The sequence below is a fragment of the Planococcus citri genome, chromosome 5 (genome assembly GCF_950023065.1).
Source record: "Planococcus citri chromosome 5, ihPlaCitr1.1, whole genome shotgun sequence".
Lineage (NCBI taxonomy): Eukaryota > Metazoa > Arthropoda > Insecta > Hemiptera > Pseudococcidae > Planococcus > Planococcus citri.
Window position 1 is genome coordinate 62,994,269 of NC_088681.1, and position 22,495 is coordinate 63,016,763.

At 34.9% G+C, this 22,495-nt stretch overlaps 1 protein-coding gene across 2 annotated transcripts in view; it reads right to left on the reverse strand.

The window, feature by feature from the left end:
* Positions 1–3,298: 3,298 nt before the first annotated feature.
* The window catches only part of LOC135846560 (histone-lysine N-methyltransferase trithorax-like), a 40,508-nt gene continuing 21,311 nt past the window's right edge, over positions 3,299–22,495 (reverse strand). Inside the window, exons 16-18 of one of the 2 annotated variants that reach the window (XM_065365729.1) lie at positions 5,202–5,364; positions 4,906–5,052; positions 3,299–4,828 (exon numbers count right to left, since the gene is read on the reverse strand). In XM_065365729.1, the coding sequence (XP_065221801.1) occupies positions 4,655–4,828; positions 4,906–5,052; positions 5,202–5,364 (484 nt within the window). In that variant the 3' untranslated portion in view covers positions 3,299–4,654. Of the gene's footprint in view, positions 4,829–4,905; positions 5,053–5,201; positions 5,365–15,044; positions 15,412–22,495 lie in introns of those variants that run through there. The other variant, XM_065365730.1, reaches the window with a different exon arrangement.

The following is a 22,495-nucleotide window of genomic DNA, read 5'->3' on the forward strand; positions in this document are numbered from 1 at the left end:
GAAAATCTGAAATCTCAAAAATCTCAATTCTCAAAATCTGAAACATCAAAATCTGAAATCTCATCGGTAACCCGAAATCTCAAAATCTAAAAGCTCAAAATCTGAAATCTTATAATTCGAAATCTCCAAATCCAAAAGTTCAAAATCTGGAATCTGAAAATCTGAAATCACAAAGACCGAAATCTCAAAATCCAAAAGCTGAAAATCTCAAATCTCAAAATCTGGAGTCTCAAAATCTGAAATATGAAAATCTAAATTCTCATACCTAACCCGAAATCTTAAAATCCAAAAGCTCAAAATCTGAAATTTCAAAAACTGTAGTCTTAAAATCCAAAATGTCAAAATTTGAAAGTTCAAAATCTGGAATCTCAGAATCCAAAAGCTCAAAATCGCAAATCTCAAAATCTGGAGTCTCAAAATCTCAATTCTCAAAACCCTGAAATCTCATAGGTAACCCTAAATCTCAAAATCTAAAAGCTCAAAATCTGAAATTTCATAATCCGAAATCTCCAAATCCAAAAGTTCAAAATCTCAAATTATGAAATACTTATGTCAAAATCTGGAATCTGAAAATCTGAAATCTCAAAAACTGTAATTTCAAAATCCAAAAGTTCAAAATCTGGAATCTGAAAATCTGAATTATGAAAATCTGAATTCTCATAACCCGAAATCTTAAAATCCAAAAGCTCAAAATCTGAAATTTCAAAAACTGTAATCTTAAAATCCGAAATGTCAAAATTCAAAAGTTCAAAATCTGGAATCTCGAAATCTGAAATCTCAAAATCGAAAAGCTCAAAATTTGGAGTCTCAAAATCTCAATTCTCAAAATCTGGAACATCAAAATCTTAAATCTCATAGGTAACCCAAAATTTCCAAATCCAAAAGTTCAAAATCTCAGTTTATGAAATATGTCAAAATCTCATCCAAAAGTTCAAAATCTGGAATCTGAAAATCTGAAATCTCAAAGCCCGAAATCTCAAAATCCAAAAGCTCAAAATCTGAAATCTCCAAATCTGGAGTCTCACAATCTGAAATATGAAAATCTGAATTCTCATAATCCAAAATCTTAAAATCCAAAAGCTCAAAATCTGAAATCTCAAAGCCCGAAATCTCAAAATCCAAAAGCTCAAAATCTCAAATCTCAAAATCTGGAGTCTCAAAATCTCAATTCTCAAAACCTGAAATCTCATCGGTAACCCGAAATCTGAAAATCTAAAAGCACAAAATCTGAAATCCTACATATGATCCGAAATCTCCAAATCCAAAAGTTCAAAATCTCAAATTATGAAATATGTCAAAATCTCATCCAACAGTTCAAAATCTGGAATCTGAAAATCTGAAATCTCAAAACCCGAAATCTTGAAATCCAAAAAACTGAAAATCTCAAATCTCAAACTCTGGAGTCTCAAAATCTGAAATATAAAAATTTGAATTCTCATAACCCGAAATCTTGAAATTCAAAAGCTTAAAATCTGAAATGTCAAAAACTGTAATCTTAAAATCCAAAATGTCAAAATTTGAAAGTTCAAAATCCGGAATCTCAAAATCCAGAAGCTCAAAATATCAAATCTCAAAATCTGGAGTCTCAAAATCTCAATTCTCAAAATCTGAAACATCAAAATCTATAATCTCATACTTAGGTAACTTGAAATCTCAAAATCTAAAAGCCCAAAATCTGAAATCTTATAATCCAAAATCTCCAAATCCAAAAGTTCAAAATCTCAAATTATGAAATAGGTATGTCAAAATCTCATCCAAAAGTTCAAAATCTGGAATCTCAAAATCTGAAATCTCAAAATCCAAAAGCTCAAAATCTCAAATTGCAAAATTTGGAGTCTTAAAATCTGAAATATGAAAATCTGAATTCTCATAACCCGAAATCTCAAAATCCAAAAGCTCAAAATCTGAAATCTCAAAGCCCGAAATCTCAAAATCCAAAATGTCAAAATTCGAAAGTTCAAAATCTGGAATCTCGAAATCTGAAATCTCAGAATCCAAAAGCTCAAAATCTCAAAATTGGAGTCTCAAAATCTCAATTCTCAAAATCTGGAATATCAAAATCTGAAATCTCGTAACCTGGAATCTCAAAATCCAAAAGCTCAAAATCTGAAATCTTATAATCCAAAATCTCCAAATCCAAAAGTTCAAAATCTGAAATTCTGAAATTTTAAAAACTGAAATCTCAAAATCCAAAAATATGTCAAAATCTAAATTCTTAAAATCTGAAATCTCATAACCCAAAATCTCAAAATCCAAAAGCTCAAAATCTGAAATAGGTATCAAAATCTCAAATCTCATAATCCGAAATATCTTCAATCTCAATATCTGAAGTCTCATAATGCGAAATCTCAATATCCAAAAGATCAAAATCTGAAATCTCATAATCTGAAATCTCAAAATCCAAAAGCTCCAAATCTGAAATCTCAATAAGTACCTCAAATCTCAAAATCCAAAAGCTCAAAGTAAAGTCTTGTAAACTATAAATTTGAACTCAGGGGCTTCTATGTGCCCCAAGTTATTTTGTTTTACATTCGTGGATGGTTTTTAATTTTAATTAAAATACCATATTAACCTCTGCATCTTAATTAGCACCCTCGAATTAGCATGAAACCTCGTTAAAACGTAATAATGACATCAAAATCGTGATCAGCGACCTCAAATTAGTAAAAATTCGTCGATTTCGAAAAAAATAATCGTAATTCGCAAATGAAAAATTTCCAACAGACGCGCAACGCCATCTATTGGAATAAAACAGAAACTTCATTCTGTTTTAAACAAACGAGATGAATAAAGTGACGAAATGAGCGCTAGATATGCGCTTGGCGCTATCTTTCCGAAGATTTCGGAACTAAGTCTAAATTCAGGGAGAGGAATGGATTTTTCTATGCTCTGTGTGTTGTAGTTCCGTAATATTCCGATAGATAGCGCCACGCGCATATCTAGCTCTTATTCTGTCATTTTTTCACCTCGCTTTTTAAACATAGAACAAAATTTTCAATTTATTCCAATAGATGGCGCTACGTGTCCGTTGATTTTGAAAATTCTCAATTTCTCACAAAATGTTTCGTTTTAAACCTTGTAGATGGCGCTAAATGTTCATTTTTCGCCGGAATTTTATTTATTTCGATGATTTCAAGTTGAATTTTTTTCTAATATTTTTATGTATACTAATTTGAGGTCGCAGATCACGATTTTAATGTTATTTTCACGTTTTAATGAGGTTTTTCACCGATTCGAAAATTCAGATCGCCCAAGACCTCAACTTTTTCAGTTTCCACACGCAAAAAATTCAACGTAATAAAATTTAAAATTTATTCAACGCAAAAATTTATTATCCGTTACAAAAAAAAATAAAATTATAAATAATAAATCTTTTATAATTTTAGGGTAACGTAATGATTTTTTATTAGTAATTACAAATTCTAACGAAGGCTATCTTTTCGATAAAAAATACAAATAAACGAAAAAAAAGGAAAAAAAAAGTATGATTCGCTTAATAACTAACACACAAAATTCAATAAAAATAATGACGAATTAAAATCAAGTAGTAGTACAATAATTAGTAACACGTAAAAAGACAAAGTGAAAGAAAAATAAATCTACTTTTCATCGTTCTCATCGTTCCCTGAATTTAATCTCAAAACACGCCGGCGTGATTAAAAAATGAAAAAATATTACTATTTACAGAGAATATCACAGTTAAAAAAAATTCTCATCGTTATTAGAAAGAAAAAAAAAATTCTCAAATCACAAACGAGTACAAACAAAATGCTGTACTTTTTTATACTCGTGGGTAATTCGAAATACACGATACAGTGTTATTCTTGCGAAGAATAACCGTAGGGGTTTCTACATAGTTATAATGCCAAGTGTGATAATTCATTTCAAAAATTTTGGTAACAAAATTACGCTTAAAAATAAGTCGAAAATCAACAACAGTCTTAAAAATACATTTTACAGTGATTCGGGCGCGTATTATGATAAAAGTCTAACACGATAAATGAATTTTTATTTCATTAAAGAAAAAACACGATAAACACATACACGATAATATTATTATGATCATCTATGATGATTCATACGAATCTCGAAGATACGTACGTAATAAGACCAAATTAAACACATATATAAAAAAAAACAAAACTTAAAAATTATCTACTTTAAAACGAGGAAAAAACTACCCTGAAACTTTACTCTACACTGCTTCGAAATAAAATCACAGTTTTGTGAAACTTTTACAATAATATTTTAAAGTCAAGTCGCTCACACACACACAAACACATAAAAACAAACACACTCGAAACTATACTTATAAAAAAATCAAGAAAATAAATAAAGAATAAAAATAAAATCAAAAGTTAAAAAACTTCCGTAAAAATATAAGTTCCAAGACTAGGAAGTTGTCAAACCCCTCTTTAGGATCCGGGCATGGGGAATTAGACCGAGTTAAAACAAAGCGTAACTATCGAATAAATAAAAATAATAATAATAATAATAAAGGAAGAAAAAAGTTGCATTGGGGGGAAAAAAGTAGGTAAAAATAAAAACAATATGGCGACATGAAAATGGTAACTTTTCATTCAATATAGCAAGCATTTTGAGTGAATAAGCTACACTAGTAGTCTACGTCGAATCGTCGTATCGTCGATGATGATTAATTCAAGTATTTACGACATTTGCGAGACAAACAATGGCAATATATTTTATCGTCTTCTAACGGGAATTTGTAATCGTAAGTGAGCTCTTCGCCTTTGGGGATTTTCTTCAAGGCGAATATCAAGATGTGCTTTTTACCCAGGATATCTACTATTCTGGAGTAACAATTGGGCTGAAAAGTGAACAAAAAAAGGGTTAATTTGAGTACACGAATGTTACTGGAGAAAAAAACTGGATTATAATGCTTACTTCGCAAGAATGATTGATGAATCTGGCAGCATTACCGCACATGGTGGCATCTACGACGTATTTATCGTCGATTCTGAACATGTAGCAGCCTATTCCTTTGGACGTGTAGTATTTTTCTCTTTTGTCGGTTAAAGTTGACCGGATAACCTGTTGAAAAAGATGGAGATTTTATGTAGAAATTGAACGAATACGATTTGACGATTTTCATTTAGATATTTTTGGACTGAATTTCCATTTCGATTGAATTTTACGATCAAACACACGTATTTTGCATATTGTCCAAGTAAAGTACTTACTTCTCCAGCATACTCGATGACCATTTCACCAGGATCAATGTCACGCAGACAGAACAACCCTCTGCCATGGATATCAGATCTGAATACGCCGACAGTTTCTTTTGCAGTCTCTTTGAGATGACGGAACCTCATTGCCATAGGTAAATTTAAACTGGTCACTCTCCTGTAAGTGAAAAAAATCAAGGAAAATTCGCAGGTGAAAATTATTGTAAAAGTGGCTTATACAGTAAAATCAAACTACGACAGAAAAAATTCATGAAATTGTAAAAAAAAAAACTATCAAAAAATTGTTCGAAGATGACTATAATTACGTATTTAAATACATATGTATGTTAAAATACAGTCAACTTTGTAATGATTTTTAAAACTGCTCAAACTCTAGGATGAAATAGTTCGTACTTAGCACTGAGAACTTACGTAATAAAGATTATTAAACGAATCAAAATCGCTCAAAATGTTCACAAATCTGTCAGAATATCGCGTTATCAACTTTTTGATACTAGTTCAGACTCGTATATTGAAGGAAAGAGAGTTTATAGAACATGCTCAGAGCACTCAGTCCTGATGTTAGAGCACCACTCTTTCTTCACTCACTTCATTTTTGTACAAAAACATTCAACTTACCTATCTATGCTGCAAAATCAGAAAAACATCATGCAGAACTTTAGAGCATTGTTGAAGCACGTTAGAGCACACACTTTTGATGATAGAGTCCCCTACCCTTTATTTTGAGAGAAACGCGGGTCAATGACCTAACGATGACGAACAGGTAAGTCAATGACTTCGAGAGGCCCGACAAGCGGACAGATGACCTTGACAGGCCTGGTAGACGGGTAAGTAACCTTAATAGGCCAGACAGGAGGACAGACGACCTTGACATGGTAGGTATCTAACTATTGTGTAGGAATTAATCTGTTTTCAATCAAAGTGAATCGAATAGAATCGAATCATTCACAACCGATTGTTAATCGAACAAATTGATCGATTTTTAGGTGAATCATTCGCGAACGAAATATTCAATTTTTAGTGAATCATTCACGAACAAATTGATTAATTGTTCGTGAATCATTTGCGAACGAATTGAATAATTTTTGGTGAATCATTCGCAAACGAATCGATTCATCCACTCAATTTTTGGTGAATCATTCGCGAACGAATTGAATAATTTTTGGTAAATCATTTGCAGACGAATTGATTCGTATAAAAGACTCGTTCGCGAACGAATCGATTCATCTACTAAATTTTTGGTGAATCATTTACGAACGAATTTAATAATTTTTTAGTGAATCATTCGTGATTGAATAGATTTGTAATTTCGTATAAAGTGACTCGTTCGCGAACGAATCGATTCATCCACTTAATTTTTGGAGAATCATTCGCGAACGAATCGATACATCTACTCAATTTTTAGTGAATCATTCACGAACGAATTTAATAATTTTTTAGTGAATCATTCGCGGTCGAATATACATGTATTTTTAATTTCGTATAAAGTGACTCGTTCGCGAACGAATCGATTCATCTACTTAGTTTTTGGAGAATCATTCGCGAACGAATGGTGACTCGTTCGCGCACGAATCGATACATCGACTCAATTTTTCATGAATCATTCACGAACGAATTTGAATAATTTTTGGTAAATCATTCACGAACGAATTGATTCGTATAAGTGACTCGTTCGCGAACGAATCGATTCATCTACTAAATTTTTGGTGAATCATTCACGAACGAATTTAATAATTTTTTAGTGAATCATTCGTGATCGAATAGATTTGTAATTTCGTATAAAGTGACTCGTTCGCGAACGAATCGATTCATCTACTTAATTTTTGGAGAATCATTCGCGAACGAATCGATACATCGACTCAATTTTTGATAAATCATTCACGAACGAATTTGAATAATTTTTGGTAAATCATTCGCGAACGAATTGATTCGTATAAGTGACTCGTTCGCGAACGAATCGATACATCTACTCAACTTTTGATGAATCATTCACGAACGAATTTAATAATTTTTTAGGAAACATTCACGATCGAATAGATTTGTAATTTGGTATAAGTAACTCGTTCGCCAACGAATCGATTCATCTATGTACTCAATTTTTGGAGAATCATTCGCGAACGAATCGATTCATCTACTAAATTTTTGGTGAATCATTCACGAACGAATTTAATAATTTTTTAGTGAATCATTCGTGATCGAATAGATTTGTAATTTCGTATAAAGTGACTCGTTCGCGAACGAATCGATTCATCTACTTAATTTTTGGAGAATCATTCGCGAACGAATCGATACATCGACTCAATTTTTGATAAATCATTCACGAACGAATTTGAATAATTTTTGGTAAATCATTCGCGAACGAATTGATTCGTATAAGTGACTCGTTCGCGAACGAATCGATACATCTACTCAACTTTTGATGAATCATTCACGAACGAATTTATTAATTTTTTAGGAATCATTCAAGATCGAATAGATTTGTAATTTGGTATAAGTAACTCGTTCGCCAACGAATCGATTCATCTATGTACTCAATTTTTGGAGAATCATTCGCGAACGAATCGATACATCTACTCAATTTTTAGTGAATCATTCACGAACGAATTTAATAATTTTTCAGTGAATCATTCGCGGTCGAATATATGTATTTTTATTTCGTATAAAGTGACTCGTTCGCGAACGAATCGATTCATCTACTTGGTTTTTGGAGAATCATTCGCGAACGAATCGATACATCGACTCAATTTTTGATGAATCATTCACGAACGAATTGATTCGTATAAGTGACCCGTTCGCGAACGAATCGATACATCTACTCAACTTTTGGTGAATCATTCACGAACGAATTTAATAATTTTTTATTGAATCATTCGCGATCGAATCGATACATCTACTCAATTTTTAGCGAATCATTCACGAACAAATTAAAATTTTTTTGGTACATCATTCGCGAACGAATTGATTCATCCACTTAATTTTTGGTGAATCATTCACGAACGAATTTAAATAATTTTTGGTAAATCATTCGCGAACGAATTGATTTATCCACTCAATTTTTGGTGAATCATTCACAAACGAATTAAATAATTTCTGGTAAATCATTCGCGAACGAATTGATTCGTATAAATGACTCGTTCACGAACGAATCGAGTCATCTGCTGAATTTTTGGCGAATCATTTACGAACGAATTCAATAATTTTTGAAGAATCATGCGCAGTTCAGCGTAGTTGATCAGAGCTGTGGATCCAAAACGATTCCGAAACCGGAACCGATATTAAATCCGATTCAAATCCAACTCGGAACCAAAACAAAATCGTTTCGGTCTCGGGATTTCAACTTTTGCCTTTTTTCTACGATTTTATTTTGATAAACGGTCATTTTACATCATTTATCGTCGTTCATTCAGATAATAATAACAATTACACGACGAATTGAACAAAATAATGCATTTAAAACGTTGAACTAATTGCACCATTGAATTCTGCGCATCAAAACCTCCAATTTTTCAGACCCTCGCAGGGTCCATCAGCCAATTTGGGCTTAAAATTGGTTGAAATGAAAATCCCGAAACCGAGACGAATCAAATCCAATCCAATCCAATCCAATCCAATCCAATCCAGAAACCAAAATCCAACCCCAAAATCGATTCGGTCCCACAGCTCTGGAGTTGATAGAAGGTTGGTTTCAAGACCAACCAATTCCTTTTCGTCGCCGAAAAGAGTGCATTTGGAATCTTTAAAAATTCGCAGAAATTCAAAAAAACAATTTAGGTTGCTAAATTGTTGATTAGGGTGGGGGGGGGGGAGGAGGAAATCTGAAGCGGACACACACCACGAGTAATCTCCTTATGAGACGATAATAAAAAATGAATATAAACACTGGTGTTGTCGTGTCATTCGATCATTTTAATCTGCCTAAAAATACCATTATTGTACACTATTCCGACAAAACATCGATAATATTGAAATTAATTTTTAAAATTATTCGAAACGTTGAACGTCCTTCAGCGAATATCCAGACATCTCAAATCACACCAATTGAAAATTTCACACGCCATTTCGCAACACTTATTTTATTCCCAACAACGAAGATCGTATTTTCGCAGCGATATTATTCATCAGCCAAATACGAGGTTTCATTTCACGCGTCCAGAACCACATCGCTGATTTCGATAGGAATACGTAATTTCAAAGATAAATGCACCTCGTCCGACGCTTTGGCCACAATCTAAAAAAAAATTCTCGTCATCAAACACGGGAAAAACAATTCGCCCATGATGAATAAACTCATACAGACAAGCACTTCACGACGTAATCGAATCAAACACTGGTCCTCTCCAACGTAAGGGAATGACTTGGAAGGGATCTCAATAACTGTATTCCACGTGCCAGAACTCCCCACTCCAACTCCGGGAAGATGTACTGATTCAAGAACAGATTTTTTTCTGTCGAAGGCACCACAAAAACAGTCATCCCAAACTATTTCCTAATCAATTAAACATCACGAAATTAACCGAACTGCGTGTAGGAAATGAGAATTTCTCAAAAGTTGGCCCGTAAGGTCTTCTTTTAACCTCTGTGAGTTCGATGACAACCTGTTGAATGTTCACGTCGCTGGTATTCTTAATTTCCAAAAAAATCGGTATCGTTTCGCCTTTCGTAAAGGCAGCTTTAGGTAATCGCGCGACAACAGTGAGAGGTCCGCTGGCACAACACAAGCAACAAAATCTCTTGCTCGTTTCTTTCGTAATAGGTAACTGAAAAATTCACAAATTGGTGAAAAAATACTTGCCTAACCTTTCTTACTTCGAATGGCGAAACTAAAATTCGACTTTTCGCAACTTGATTAAATTAAAACAGAATTACTTTCAACTCTGGAAACCTGGCCAGATTCAACGGCCTGAGCACAATAACTTCGCGAGAATATACATATTTAGTCCGAGATGGAAACGGATACACTAATTTGGCTTTCAAGTAATGTGTCACTCCACCATAAGCACCGTAAAAAGTAGAAGGCGCATCTGAGGGTACTTTTATTGAAAATGGAATCTCACCTATATTTCCTCTCTTTAAAAGAGAAAGCATACCTGGTGAAAAAGTAACTCATCAGATAGAGGTATATACCTATCAACTGTTTGAAAAGAAAAAAAAATTCAAAAGGTTAACTGTTTTACCCAAGTTATCGATCAAGGACTTGGATGATGTTACAGGGAAATCTTTTCTGTGGTCGCGTGTGCTAAGAACGCCTGCAGGAACGCCTATCCTAACAGCCCTTCCTCTAAACGTTAGTATAATATCTGTATGAAAATCAAATTCAAGCGTGAAGAAAAGATAGGTATTTTGAAAAATGAATTATTTCCCGAATGACTCGAATTGAAAATAGTTAAATCTCGAGTACCTGCCTTTTAAATTGTTTGCCGGCGTCTCTGTCAAGACAAATTTACCATTCACCATGTCTCCAGAGTAATGTACTTTTCTCGGCTCATTCAGAACGATTTTTCCACCAGAATTACCCATTACGAGAATCTCAATCAAGTTTCAACCTATTTAGATCAGAATAACATTGGCAAAATGTGTATAAAAACAATGAGAAGAATCAAAACTTGATGAAATTGCCAACATCGATGCACGAAACGAAATTATTTTTCACATATCGTTATCAAAATCTGGAAACGCGAGCCCGCGAAGCTCAATCTGGTATACACTGGAAAGTCAGGTTTTAAAAAACAAAATGAATAAAAAACGAATCAAATAGCTCAAGTACCAATCATAGGATTGAGAAATGCAATATCGTAGTGATATCTCTATTCCTTATCATAAAAACAATTTCCTAAAACAACGACTCCGCCAACAATTTGCCAGCCACTTAATTTCCAAAACACAACTTTTACGCAATGATAAGAGAATGCCCTTAACCTCGGATTTTGATGAAACTCACAGGGTATGTTTAGTACCTCCAAAAAATAATTTTGGGCCCATAGCCCGCTCCCCACCCCATCCCCCTCAGCCAGGGGGGGCCAAAAAACGCGTTTTTCAGGGGGAAAATTCTGTATCTGCGCGTAATTAAGATAAATTTATTCTGTAAACGAATATAGTTAGAGCCTAGAGGGTACATGGGGGTACCTCCCTGAATTTTTTCAGAATTTTTCATCACATGGGGGGAGAATGGCGGACAAATAGTGGGGGGGCCCGCATAAGGATCATATGCACCCCCCTGCCGATTCTTCGGGACAACTTTTTTCTTAAAGGGGAAGTCCTAAGGAACATTTCTAGCCCTTGTCCTAAAAAAAAAAAGTGGCCCTACCTACAAAATGGCGGCCATTTTGATTGACAGGTCAGCCGAAATCGCAGGTTTTGCGTTCCAACATAGGACTTTCACGGAATTTTTTAAACCGTACAAAGGTAGATCGAAAGAGCAGGCAAAAATTCATCACCTGTCTAAATTTCAAGTGCTAAAGTGCCTTTTTCGATTTTTGGTGAATTTTCAAAAATCAAATGTTGGCCAAAATGTGAGAAAAAAATCAAAATTTTACCAAATTGACCTAGAAATCTGAAATATGAGATATGTCCTATTTTCGACCTGCCAAATCGATTGGAAACTGTTTCAAACCGTTTTGAGCAGTTCTGGAGCCTCCAGCAGATTTTTGAAACTCGAAATTCTCTCAAAATTTCATCAAATGGAGTTGGAAAGCCGAAATTCATTCTGCAAACTAATTTCAATACGCTATGAAGTCGACTGCAGGTGATTTTCAAGTCGTTTTGGAGCCTCCAGCAATTTTTTGAAAATCACTGGAGCGTCCAGTAGATTTTTGAAACTTGAAATTTCCCCAAAATTTCATCAAATGTGGTTAGCAAGCCGAAATTTACTCTGCAAACTAATTTCAATACGCTATGAAGTCGACTGCAGGTGATTTTCAAGTCGTTTTGGAGCCTCCAGCGATTTTTTGAAAATTACTGGAGACTCCAGCAGATTTTTGAAACTCGAAATTCTCACAAAATTTCATCACATGGAGTTGGAAAGCCGAAATTCATTTTACAAACTAATTTTAATACGCTATGAAGTCGACTGCAGGTAATTTTCAAGTCGTTTTGGAGCCTCCAGCAATTTTTTGAAAATTACTGGAGCGTCCAGTAGATTTTTGAAACTTAAAATTTCATCAAAATAAGGTTAGCAAGCTGAAATTAACTCTGCACTTCAATTTTAACACCTTCTGAAGACGACTTCAGGGGAGTTGAAGTAATTTTGGAGCCACCAGTGACTTTTTGAAAAGTTTCATCGCGTTTTTAGGAGAATTGAAATTTTGAAAAAGTAGCTGGAAGTTTCAAAACCACTTGAAACCACCATGCAGTCGACTTCATATTATAGTATTGAAATTAGTTTGCAGAGTAAATTTCGACTTGCTAACCCTATTTTATGAAATTTTGGGGAAATTTCAAGTTTCAAAAATCTACTGGACGCTCCAGTAATTTTCAAACAATCGCTGGAGGCTCCAAAACGACTTGAAAATCACCTGCAGTCGACTTCATAGCGTATTGAATTAGTTTGCAGAATGAATTTCTTTCGACTTTCCAACTCCATTTGATGAAATTTTGAGAGAATTTCGAGTTTCAAAAATCTGCTGGAGGCTCCAGAACTGCTCAAAACGGTTTGAAACAGTTTCCAATCGATTTGGCAGGTCGAAAATAGGACATATCTCAAATTTCAGATTTCTAGGTCAATTTGGTAAAATTTTGATTTTTTTCTCACATTTTGGCCAACATTTGATTTTTGAAAATTCACCAAAAATCGAAAAAGGCACTTTAGCACTTGAAATTAAGCTCCACTATTACAACAGTCGATTAAAGTTGAACAGTCCGTCAACGCTCGGTTGCGCATAAATTTTGATCAAAATTTATGCGCAACCGAGCGTTGACGGACCATTCAAATTTAATCGGCTGTTGTAATAGTGGACCTTAGACAGGTGATGAATTTTTGCCTGCTCTTTCGATCTACCTTTGTACGGTTTAAAAAATTCCGTGAAAGTCCTATGTTGTAACGCAAAATCTGCGATTTCGGCTGACCTGTCAATCAAAATGGCCGCCATTTTGTAAGTAGGGCCACTTTTTTTTTCAGGACAAGGGCTAGAAATGTTCCTTAGGACTCCCCCTTCAAGAAAATTGTTGTCCTGAAGGATCGACAGGGGTGCAAGTGATCCTTATGCGCCCCCCGACTAAGTGGTTCCTCAGAATTTCTAGTGCGCCAAAAATCTGAAAAGTGGTGTTCGGGGTTTTTTCGAAGATGCTAATTTCACAAAATTTCGACTGCAGATTCCAACCCCCCCCCCCCGCCACACCTCCCAAGGAAGGGCAAAACTCACAATTTTGGAAATTTTCGTGTGAGGTATCAAAATATAAGTTTTTTGCGCTCCCAAATTCAATTTTGACATCATTTTTCAAAAATTTGCAATATTGACCCCTGGGGAGGGAGGCTCGACTCAAAATTTTGGAAATTTTCGAGAAAGGTTATATGTAGATTTTTTGGACTCCCGAATTCATTTTTGGAATCATTTTTCAAAAATTTGCAATATTGATCCCTGTGGAAAGAGAGTGTAAGGGGGGGGGGGGGGTAAAACTAAAAATGTTGGAAATTTTCGAGAAAGGTATCAGAAATTTTATATGTAGATTTTTTGGACTCCCGAATTCATTTTTGGAATCATTTTTCAAAAATTTGCAATATTGATCCCTGTGGGAAGAGAGGGGAGGGGGGGAGGTAAAACTAAAAATGTTGGAAATTTTTGAGAAAGGTATCAGAAATTTTAAATGTAGATTTTTTGGACTCCCGAATTCAATTTTGGAATCATTTTTCAAAAATTTGCAATATTGATCCCTGTGGAAGAGTGAGGGGGGGGAGGTAAAACTAAAAATTTTGGAAATTTTCGAGAAAGGTTTCAAAATATAGCTTTTTTAGGCTCCCTAATTTACTGTCGGCACCATTTTTCAAAACAATACAATATTAAACCCTGAGGGAAGGGGGTGAAACTCAAAATTTCGGAAATTTTCGTATGATGTATCAAAATGTTTGTTTTTGACGCTTCTAAGGACATTTCATCTACCATAGCAGAAGATTTTTCACACATCGGTCGACTAAAGGGAATCTCACAACAAAGGGATGTTTTGGGAATGCGGGCGCGAGTTGCAACTTTGGCTCTGGGTGGCCACTATTTTGAGTGGCTAATAACGAATACGACGTAGGTACATTTTTATCGTCGGTCTGTCTAGCTTACTTAGTTGTGTTTTGACCTGATTTCATTGAGCAGATCAAACTCTAGGAAAAACAATGCACTTAAGGTGTCCGCTTGGAAATTGACTAATCATTAAAATATGGATAACTCCTTCCAAACAGGTTGATAATGAGCCACGACCCGAGTTTCAGCCGCCCTAATTTGATTTCTACGCATTCAGGAGGAATTTTAAAATTCGAATGAAATAGAAAATCGCGCTGGCGACTTCAGAATAAGCTGAAACATGGAAATTCCGTTCAGAGGATTCGATGGTTGGTTTTTTGAATTTTCAAAGATTCGCAAAAATCGAGATAACAATTTGGCTGGCTGAAATTTTGACTAGGGTGGGGGGAGGGGATGTTCCAGACTGTCTTTTTTCAAAAATTGCGATCCCGTTCAAATCTGAAGCGAACATAGGTACATCTCGAATAACCTTCTTGTGAGATGATGAATCAATGATGACGAAAAATTATTGAGGTATAGGTATGTAAATTCTAAAGCTATGTACTACAATATCGCGAAAAATGAGACAAACCAAAAATATGTAAAGTTCATAACATGAAAAAATAAAGAGTCCTGTCATTCGATTATTTTAATTGCCTCAAAATACCATTATTTTACACTATTTCGACAAAATATCGTTGATATTTTACTCAATAATATCGAAATCAATTTCTGGAATTATTCGAAACGTCGAATGTCAACTACATTTATCCAAAACACGTTAGCGTTACTTCGGCGAATCTCGAACCATCTCGAATCACACCAATTAAAAATTCCACACGCCATTTTTCAAAACTTTCCCAACAACAATGATCATATTTTCGCCATATTTCACCAGCCAAATACGCGGTTTCATTTCACGCGTCCAGAACGACATCGCTGATTTTGATAGGAATACGTAATTTCAAAGATGAATGCATCCCCGACGCTATGGCCACAATCTAAAAAAAAAAATTACCATCATAAGACAGGGAAAAATAATTCTCACGTGACGAATAAACTCATACAAACGAGCACTTCATAACGGATTTGAATCAAACATTCATCTCCAAAGTAAGGGAATGACTTGGAAGGAATCTCAATAACTTTATTCCACGTGCCAGAACTCCCCACTCCAACTCCGGGAAGACGTACTGATTCAAGAACAGATTTTTCTCTGTCGAAGGCACCACCAAGTTTTACTCCACAGTCATCCCAAACTATTTCCTAATCAATTAAACATCACGAAATTAACCGAACTGCGTGTAGGAAATGAGAATTTCTCAAATGTTGGCCCGTAAGGTCTTCTTTTAACCTCTCTGAGTTCGATGACAACTTGTCGAATGTTAACATCGCTGGTATTCTTAATTTCCAAAAAAATCGGTATGGATTCCCCTTTCGTAAAAGCAGTTTTAGGTAATCGCGCGGCAGAAAAGAGAGGTCCGCTGGTACAACACAAGCAACAAAATCTCTTGCTCGTTTCTTTCGTAATAGGTAACTGAAAAATTCACAAATTCGTGAAAAAATACCTAACCTAAGTCGACATTTCGCAACAAGATTAAATTAAAACAGAACTACTTTCAACTCTGGAAACAAGGCCAGGTTCAACGGCCGGATCACAATAACTTCGTCAGATTTTACATATTTAGTCCCAGTTGGAAAAAACGGATACACTAATTTGGCTTTCAAGTAATGTGTCACTCCACCATAAGTACCGTGAAAAGTCGAAGGCGCATCTGAGGGTACTTGTATTGAAAATGGAATCTCACCTACATCTCCTCTCTTTAAAAGAGAAAGCATATCTGGTGAAAAAGTAACTCATCTGATAGAGGTACATACCTATCAACTGTTTGAAAAGAAAAAAAAAATCAAAAGGTTAACTGTTTTACCCAAGTTATCGATCAAGGACTTGGATGATGTTACAGGGAAATCTTTTCTGTGGCCGGGTACGCTAATAATAACTTGTTTCCTTTCAGCCTCTCCTTCAAACGTTAGAATAATATCTGTATGAAAATCAAATTCAAGTGTGTAGACAAGATAGGTATTTTGAAAAAAGAATTATTTCACGACTGACTCGAATTGAAAATAGTTAAATCTCGAGTACCTGCCTTTTAGATCGTTTGTCGGCCTCTCTGTCAAGACCAATTTACCAGTCACCATGTCTCCCGAGTAATGAGCTTTGTTCGGCTCATTCAGAACGATTTTTCCACCAGAGTTACCCATTACGAGAATCTCAATCAAGTTTCAACTTATTTAGATCAAAATAACACTGACAAAATATGTTTAAAAACAATTAGTAGAATCAAAAATTGATGAAATTGCCAACATCGATGCACGAAACGAAATTATTTTTCACATATCGTATCAAAATCAGGAAACGTCAATAATAACAATAACAACGACTCCACGAAGAATTTGCCAGCCAATTAATTCCCAAGCACAAACTGTTGAATCTTGCTCATATCTTGCTGGGCTTCCAGAGTTGAAAGTATAATTCCTGCTTTATTTGATCAAGTTGCAAGAAGTCGACTTTTAATTTAGGCGAGAGGAGAGGGGGCTCTTCGTCTTTCAGATACCTAATAATAAACTTTATAAAGCTTTTCAGCGGGGTTCAAAGGGGTAGATTCAAAATGATGATTCCAAAATTTAACCCCCCTCATATTTTTGCCCCTAGGGTCTAAAACAGAAAAATCACCTCGCATGACGCTTACTGGGTTCAAACAAATATTTTACGCTAAAAAAGTTTATGAAAATACACAGTGGTTCCTAAAATTTCTTTTTATTCGCAACTTTGGGAACCCCTGGAGCCCAAAAAATGGTCATTTTGCGTTAACTAAACCACGGACTGGTGTTTGGGACATTTATTACAACATTCTTAGAGTGATCGAGTCTATAACACTGTCCAAGCCCAAAAAATGGCCTTAGCGGGACGCCTCCTTTCCAAAAACGTGACATTTTTGGTAAAATTGAAGGAAAATGTATGTATTACAAAAGTGTCGAATGATGGAAAATCACTCAAAAAGCATTATAAATCAGTAAATCACTGAAAATGACTAAAAATCAATAATGATAATGATAATGTACTAAAATTAGCCAAAAATACCTACATTAAAAAAATAATTATGGTCAAAATACGTTTACTTAAATGATGCAAAAAACATTTAAATTGTGGAAAATGACTTGAAATTGATAACTTTTCAATAAAAAGGTAACAGAAATTCATGAAAAGCACTAACATCCCTCTCAAGTCAAAAATGACATCAATTTGATAAAAAAATCAGCATTGGTCGGATAAAAAGACATTATCTAACTTTTTTAGGTAGATTAACCAACTTTCTTGGTTGGATATGTTGGAGAAATTCCACCCAGAGAGAGAAGAGTACAACATGGCTGTATTCTATCCTGCTTCTGTTCAATCTACGAGGGGCATCTCAAAAGTAAGTTTCCCTATTTTTTTTTCTCCGGAACTACTGGATGAAATTTTGAGGATATTCGAGTTTTGAGTTGCTGGTACTGTAACACTGTAATTTTTTCAAGTCCCTATGTAAGGTGCACCGGGGCAAGTCAGAATGATTTTTCGCAATTTCAACTTTGACCAGCTGTTACTCCCCTTCTAATGAACCAATATGGATCAAATTTATTATGTAGGTTCCCATAAGGGTTCTTAACCTATGGTAAAAATTTGAGCGCGATTGACACAGTAGCTTTCGCTCACTGGAATAAAATATAAACGGTCCTGACTTACCCCAATTGGGGGAAGTCAGAACGGGCTAAACTTTGCAGAGGCGTAGATCACAAACCGAGCGTCCTAGAAAAATTGCACAGAAACAAAATTGTAGAAAATTTAATTCTCTTTGAGATCACTCTCATCAGATTTTCACTAGGACGCACGGTTCGTCCGCTATATGCGAAAAATTAAGAAATAGAAAGTCTGTATTTTAGACCAAATTCAAAATAAGTTCAAAACAACAACAAAATACAATTGAACCAAAGACATCTAAAATGAAACTGAATCGCGAAAATTTTTATGCTGTGATGAAGTAGGGGTAGTACCCTCAAGTCACCTTTAGTGGCACATAAACCTCTAGGCGCTAGAGCAAGTTTTCTAACTTACCCCGAATTCCAACTTCCCCCGGTGCACCTTACGTAGAAGTGATTGGGTGCAGTTGCTTCTCAAACATTGAGTGAGGATTTGAAGCGTATCGGTCTCAAAATTAGGGTTGTATACTGATAAACATAAACAGTATTATTGGTATCTGGTATTTTGGTATTTAGCATACAGTACCCAAGATGGTAATGGTACTTCAGTATTTTCCAATACAGATGTTATTTTGGTATTGGTATTTCGGTATTTTGTGGATTTTTTTTTTTCTGTATCCAGTATATTGGTATTGGTATTGTACCAATATAGTAGCAAATTGAAAAGTGTTTTTAAGCCAAAATTGACCATATTGCCTACCTAGGTTCAATACTTGAGGAAGTTAAGAATGAAAATTCAATACAAAATAATAAAGAAATCAAAAACTTCAAAATTTTTCAAATTTTTTTGTGACTTACAATTTTTTTCATTTTTAAACACCTTGATTTTGGAGTTATATGTATTACAAGTTTTTCAATATGAAAATTCAAAATAGGTACGGAAATGATACGTACTATTGAAAATTCGGTATTTTGTAAATTGGTATTTTGTCTGTCTGCTAATTGGTATTGGTAAAATGGTATTTGTAGATTTTTTCAAAATTTGCTGGTATTGGTATTTTGGTATTTTATATCGGTATACAGCCCTGCTCAAAATACCTTACATGATACAATTATTTAACGTCTACTGGAAAAAATTTGGTTCAAATTCACAAGGAAATGTATTGAAAACATGAACCAAACATTGCAAGTGTCCAAATGATGCGCTGATGGTGGAAATATTCCTCGGGGCGCATCACTCATGCTTTGAATGTTGTCAAATGATGACAGACTGTTGTTGAGGCAACCTTTTCACGTCAAATTGCGAATTTTCTGAGGCATACATTCATTTTGGCAAATTCTTCCCAAGATTTCCTTCATCAATGCACTATTTGCACACTCCAGGGTTGTTGTGATCCGGATCATTACGTGATCCGGATCACATTTGAGTGATCTGTATCCGTGATCCGGATCATTTTCTGCAGTAGGAATCGTGATCCGTGATCCGGATCATTATTCCACAAGGATTCGTGATCTATGATCCGATTCAAAATTTTCCGCAGATCATTTTTTCACGGATCTTTTTTTTTCACCAGTTATGCTGCATTGCTGCATGTTTTTGCTTTGAAAATTCGATTTTATTAAAAATTAATGGAGTTGAACTCAATTTGTTGGATATTGATGTAGGTAAAATCGACGTAATGTCATTGGTTTTTCGCTAGGATGTCTAGTTTTTGATTTTTTTACAAAAAACCGCAAGTAAAACTTTTTGAAAATTATTTTTTGAAAAATTTGCACACTGTGTTTTATAAAAGTCAATCTGGAGGCGAAAGGAAGCGTCCTACGAAAAAATTACACATGACCAAAATTGTAGAGAATTAAATTTCCAATCGACATGATCTATTAGTTTTTCTCTAGGATGCTTAGTTTTTGATTTATTGACAAAAAACTAAAAATTTTTGAAATGTAAAAATTTCATTTTTCAATTTCTGCAAATTTTCAAGCTAAGGCTGACTTTTTCCCACCCCTGTATAATGTGTTATTGCAAATTTTTTGAAAATAAAATGGAGACTATTTCGTTTTTTTACGTTTTTGTTCAATCTTCAATTTAAAAAAACCAATTTGGTACCTAGTACAATTTCCTTGAAATGATCCGAAAAACGATCCGCGAAATTTGATCCGGATCACTTTTTTCTGGAGTGATTCGTGATTCGTGATCCGGATCACAATTTCCGGGAAGATCTTTGATCCGTGATCCGGATCACAAATTTCTCAATGATTCGTGATCCGTGATCCGCAACAACCCTGGCACACTCACAAACACTTGGTCAATGCACTTGACACATTTCCTTGTGAATTTGAACCAAATTTTTTCCAGTAGACGTTAAATAATCGTATCATGTAAGGTATTTTGAGACTGGTACGCTTCATATCCTCACTCAATGTTTGAGAAGCAACTGCACACAATCACTTCAACATAAGGACTTGAAAAAATTACAGTGTTACAGTACGAGCAACTCAAAACTCAAATATCCTCAAAATTTCATCCAGTTCCAGTTTTCTGAAATGTCTGGAAGTGGTTAGGGCAAAATATGGCTTGCTGATAAATAAGGCGAAGATGAAGATCATGATTGTGAATCAGCCTGAGAACAACTCACCTGAAATCTAGGAAATTGAGGGAGTTGAAGTGGTGAACCAATTTGTATACATGGGACCCATTGTTTATAACAAAGGAGGGAGTGAAGCTGAGATAAGACACAGAGCGCAAATCACACGTAGCGCCTTGTCTCCCCCAAATAAGATATGGTTAGATCCAGCAGTGAGTAAGACTCTGATGATAAGGTTTGTAAATGTTCTGCTTTTCTCAGTTTTTCTCTACTAAAGGTCAGAAACCTGGACTGTACGCAAGAGAGACATAAGAAAAATTGATGCGCTTGAGATGTGGTGCTAGAGGAGAATGCTTTGGATCCCATGGATGGAGAAAAGGACTAATGTGTCCATCCTGAGGGGAAGTCAGTGTCCAGAAAAGGTTGCCTGCAGTGGTACTCAGCGGAATCCTGAAATACTTTGGGCATGTCACAAGGGCAGATGCTATGGAGTCCCTATTCATTTAAGTGATTTAAGGAAACGTAGAGGGAACAATAGGGTGTGGAAGCTCTCCTAAGAGATGGATAGACATTAGACATCATCTGGAAGGCCATTGGACACAGCTTCCCATCATGCGTCAGGAGCGTCCTAAACAGAGACAGTTGGAGTGTGCTGGTGTATCGTGTCACAGATGGGGTGGCTGGTGCATCATAGTCACAATACCCCTTAGGGGTGAAATCGCACCAAGAAGAAGAATTGGCTGTACCAATAAGTTGACAAAAGAAAAATAGATATACAAAATGCCAATTAAATTTTCAAAATTGGTACAAATACCAAAAACCAATACCAAAATTATTTTAAAATTTGTACTTAGGTAAATGCACGCAATCTGTTGCCGGTATCAAAAAGCTGTAACTGGTTGAGCAACTATAGGTAGTGGTGATTACGGAACTCAGGGTTGTAAAAACCTGGCTAGTGATGTATGAGCTACTTTGTAGATAGTGTAGAAAGCAACGGGAAACTACTACGTGAAAGCTCAAAACAACGTTGATTCCCCAGAATAATCGCAGTAGCATAGGCATTCGCCTCACCCTGTTAGGATACCACAAAACTGCGATTTCTAATGTCCTGTAAAGGACAAGGAACCATGACAACAACGACCTTGAATTATTTTCATATCAGAATTTTTTCTTTTTGGCATTGGCTCTTGCAGTTTGGATTTTACATTTTTGAACAAATTCAGCTGGGATTTGGAGTTTTTCTTACTAAATTACTGAAAATTTTTTCCTTTTTTTACCAAAAAGAAAAATGTCAAAAATTGCTCAAGTCTCACTTTTTTGCCAAAATTTTCAAAATGTTGCTATACCTATTGGCATATATTGAAAAAATTTTCATTTTTATTTCAAACAATCACTGAAAAGCCCTGCTTTATTACAAATATTATTACCTAAATGTTCTAAAATAGTTCATTGGAAAAATTATCATTTTTTTTGCCAGTAATAATTCTAAGTTTTTTTTTTAGTGTTTTAAACAAATTAAGTAAGCTTCTATTTTTGAAAAACACATTTTTATGATTGAAAAAAATACCAATGCCAAATATCAAAAACCAAAATAAAATCCATGTAAATATGAAATACCAATACCAAAAACTTGGAAGGATGTATCTTGAAAAAACTTACACCAAGCTGTGATAAAATGTATTAAATTGCTCAAATAATTATGTCAAAAAGTAGCTGAAAGAATTTAGTTTCCAAAAATACTATTATTAGTTTTTTACTTTAT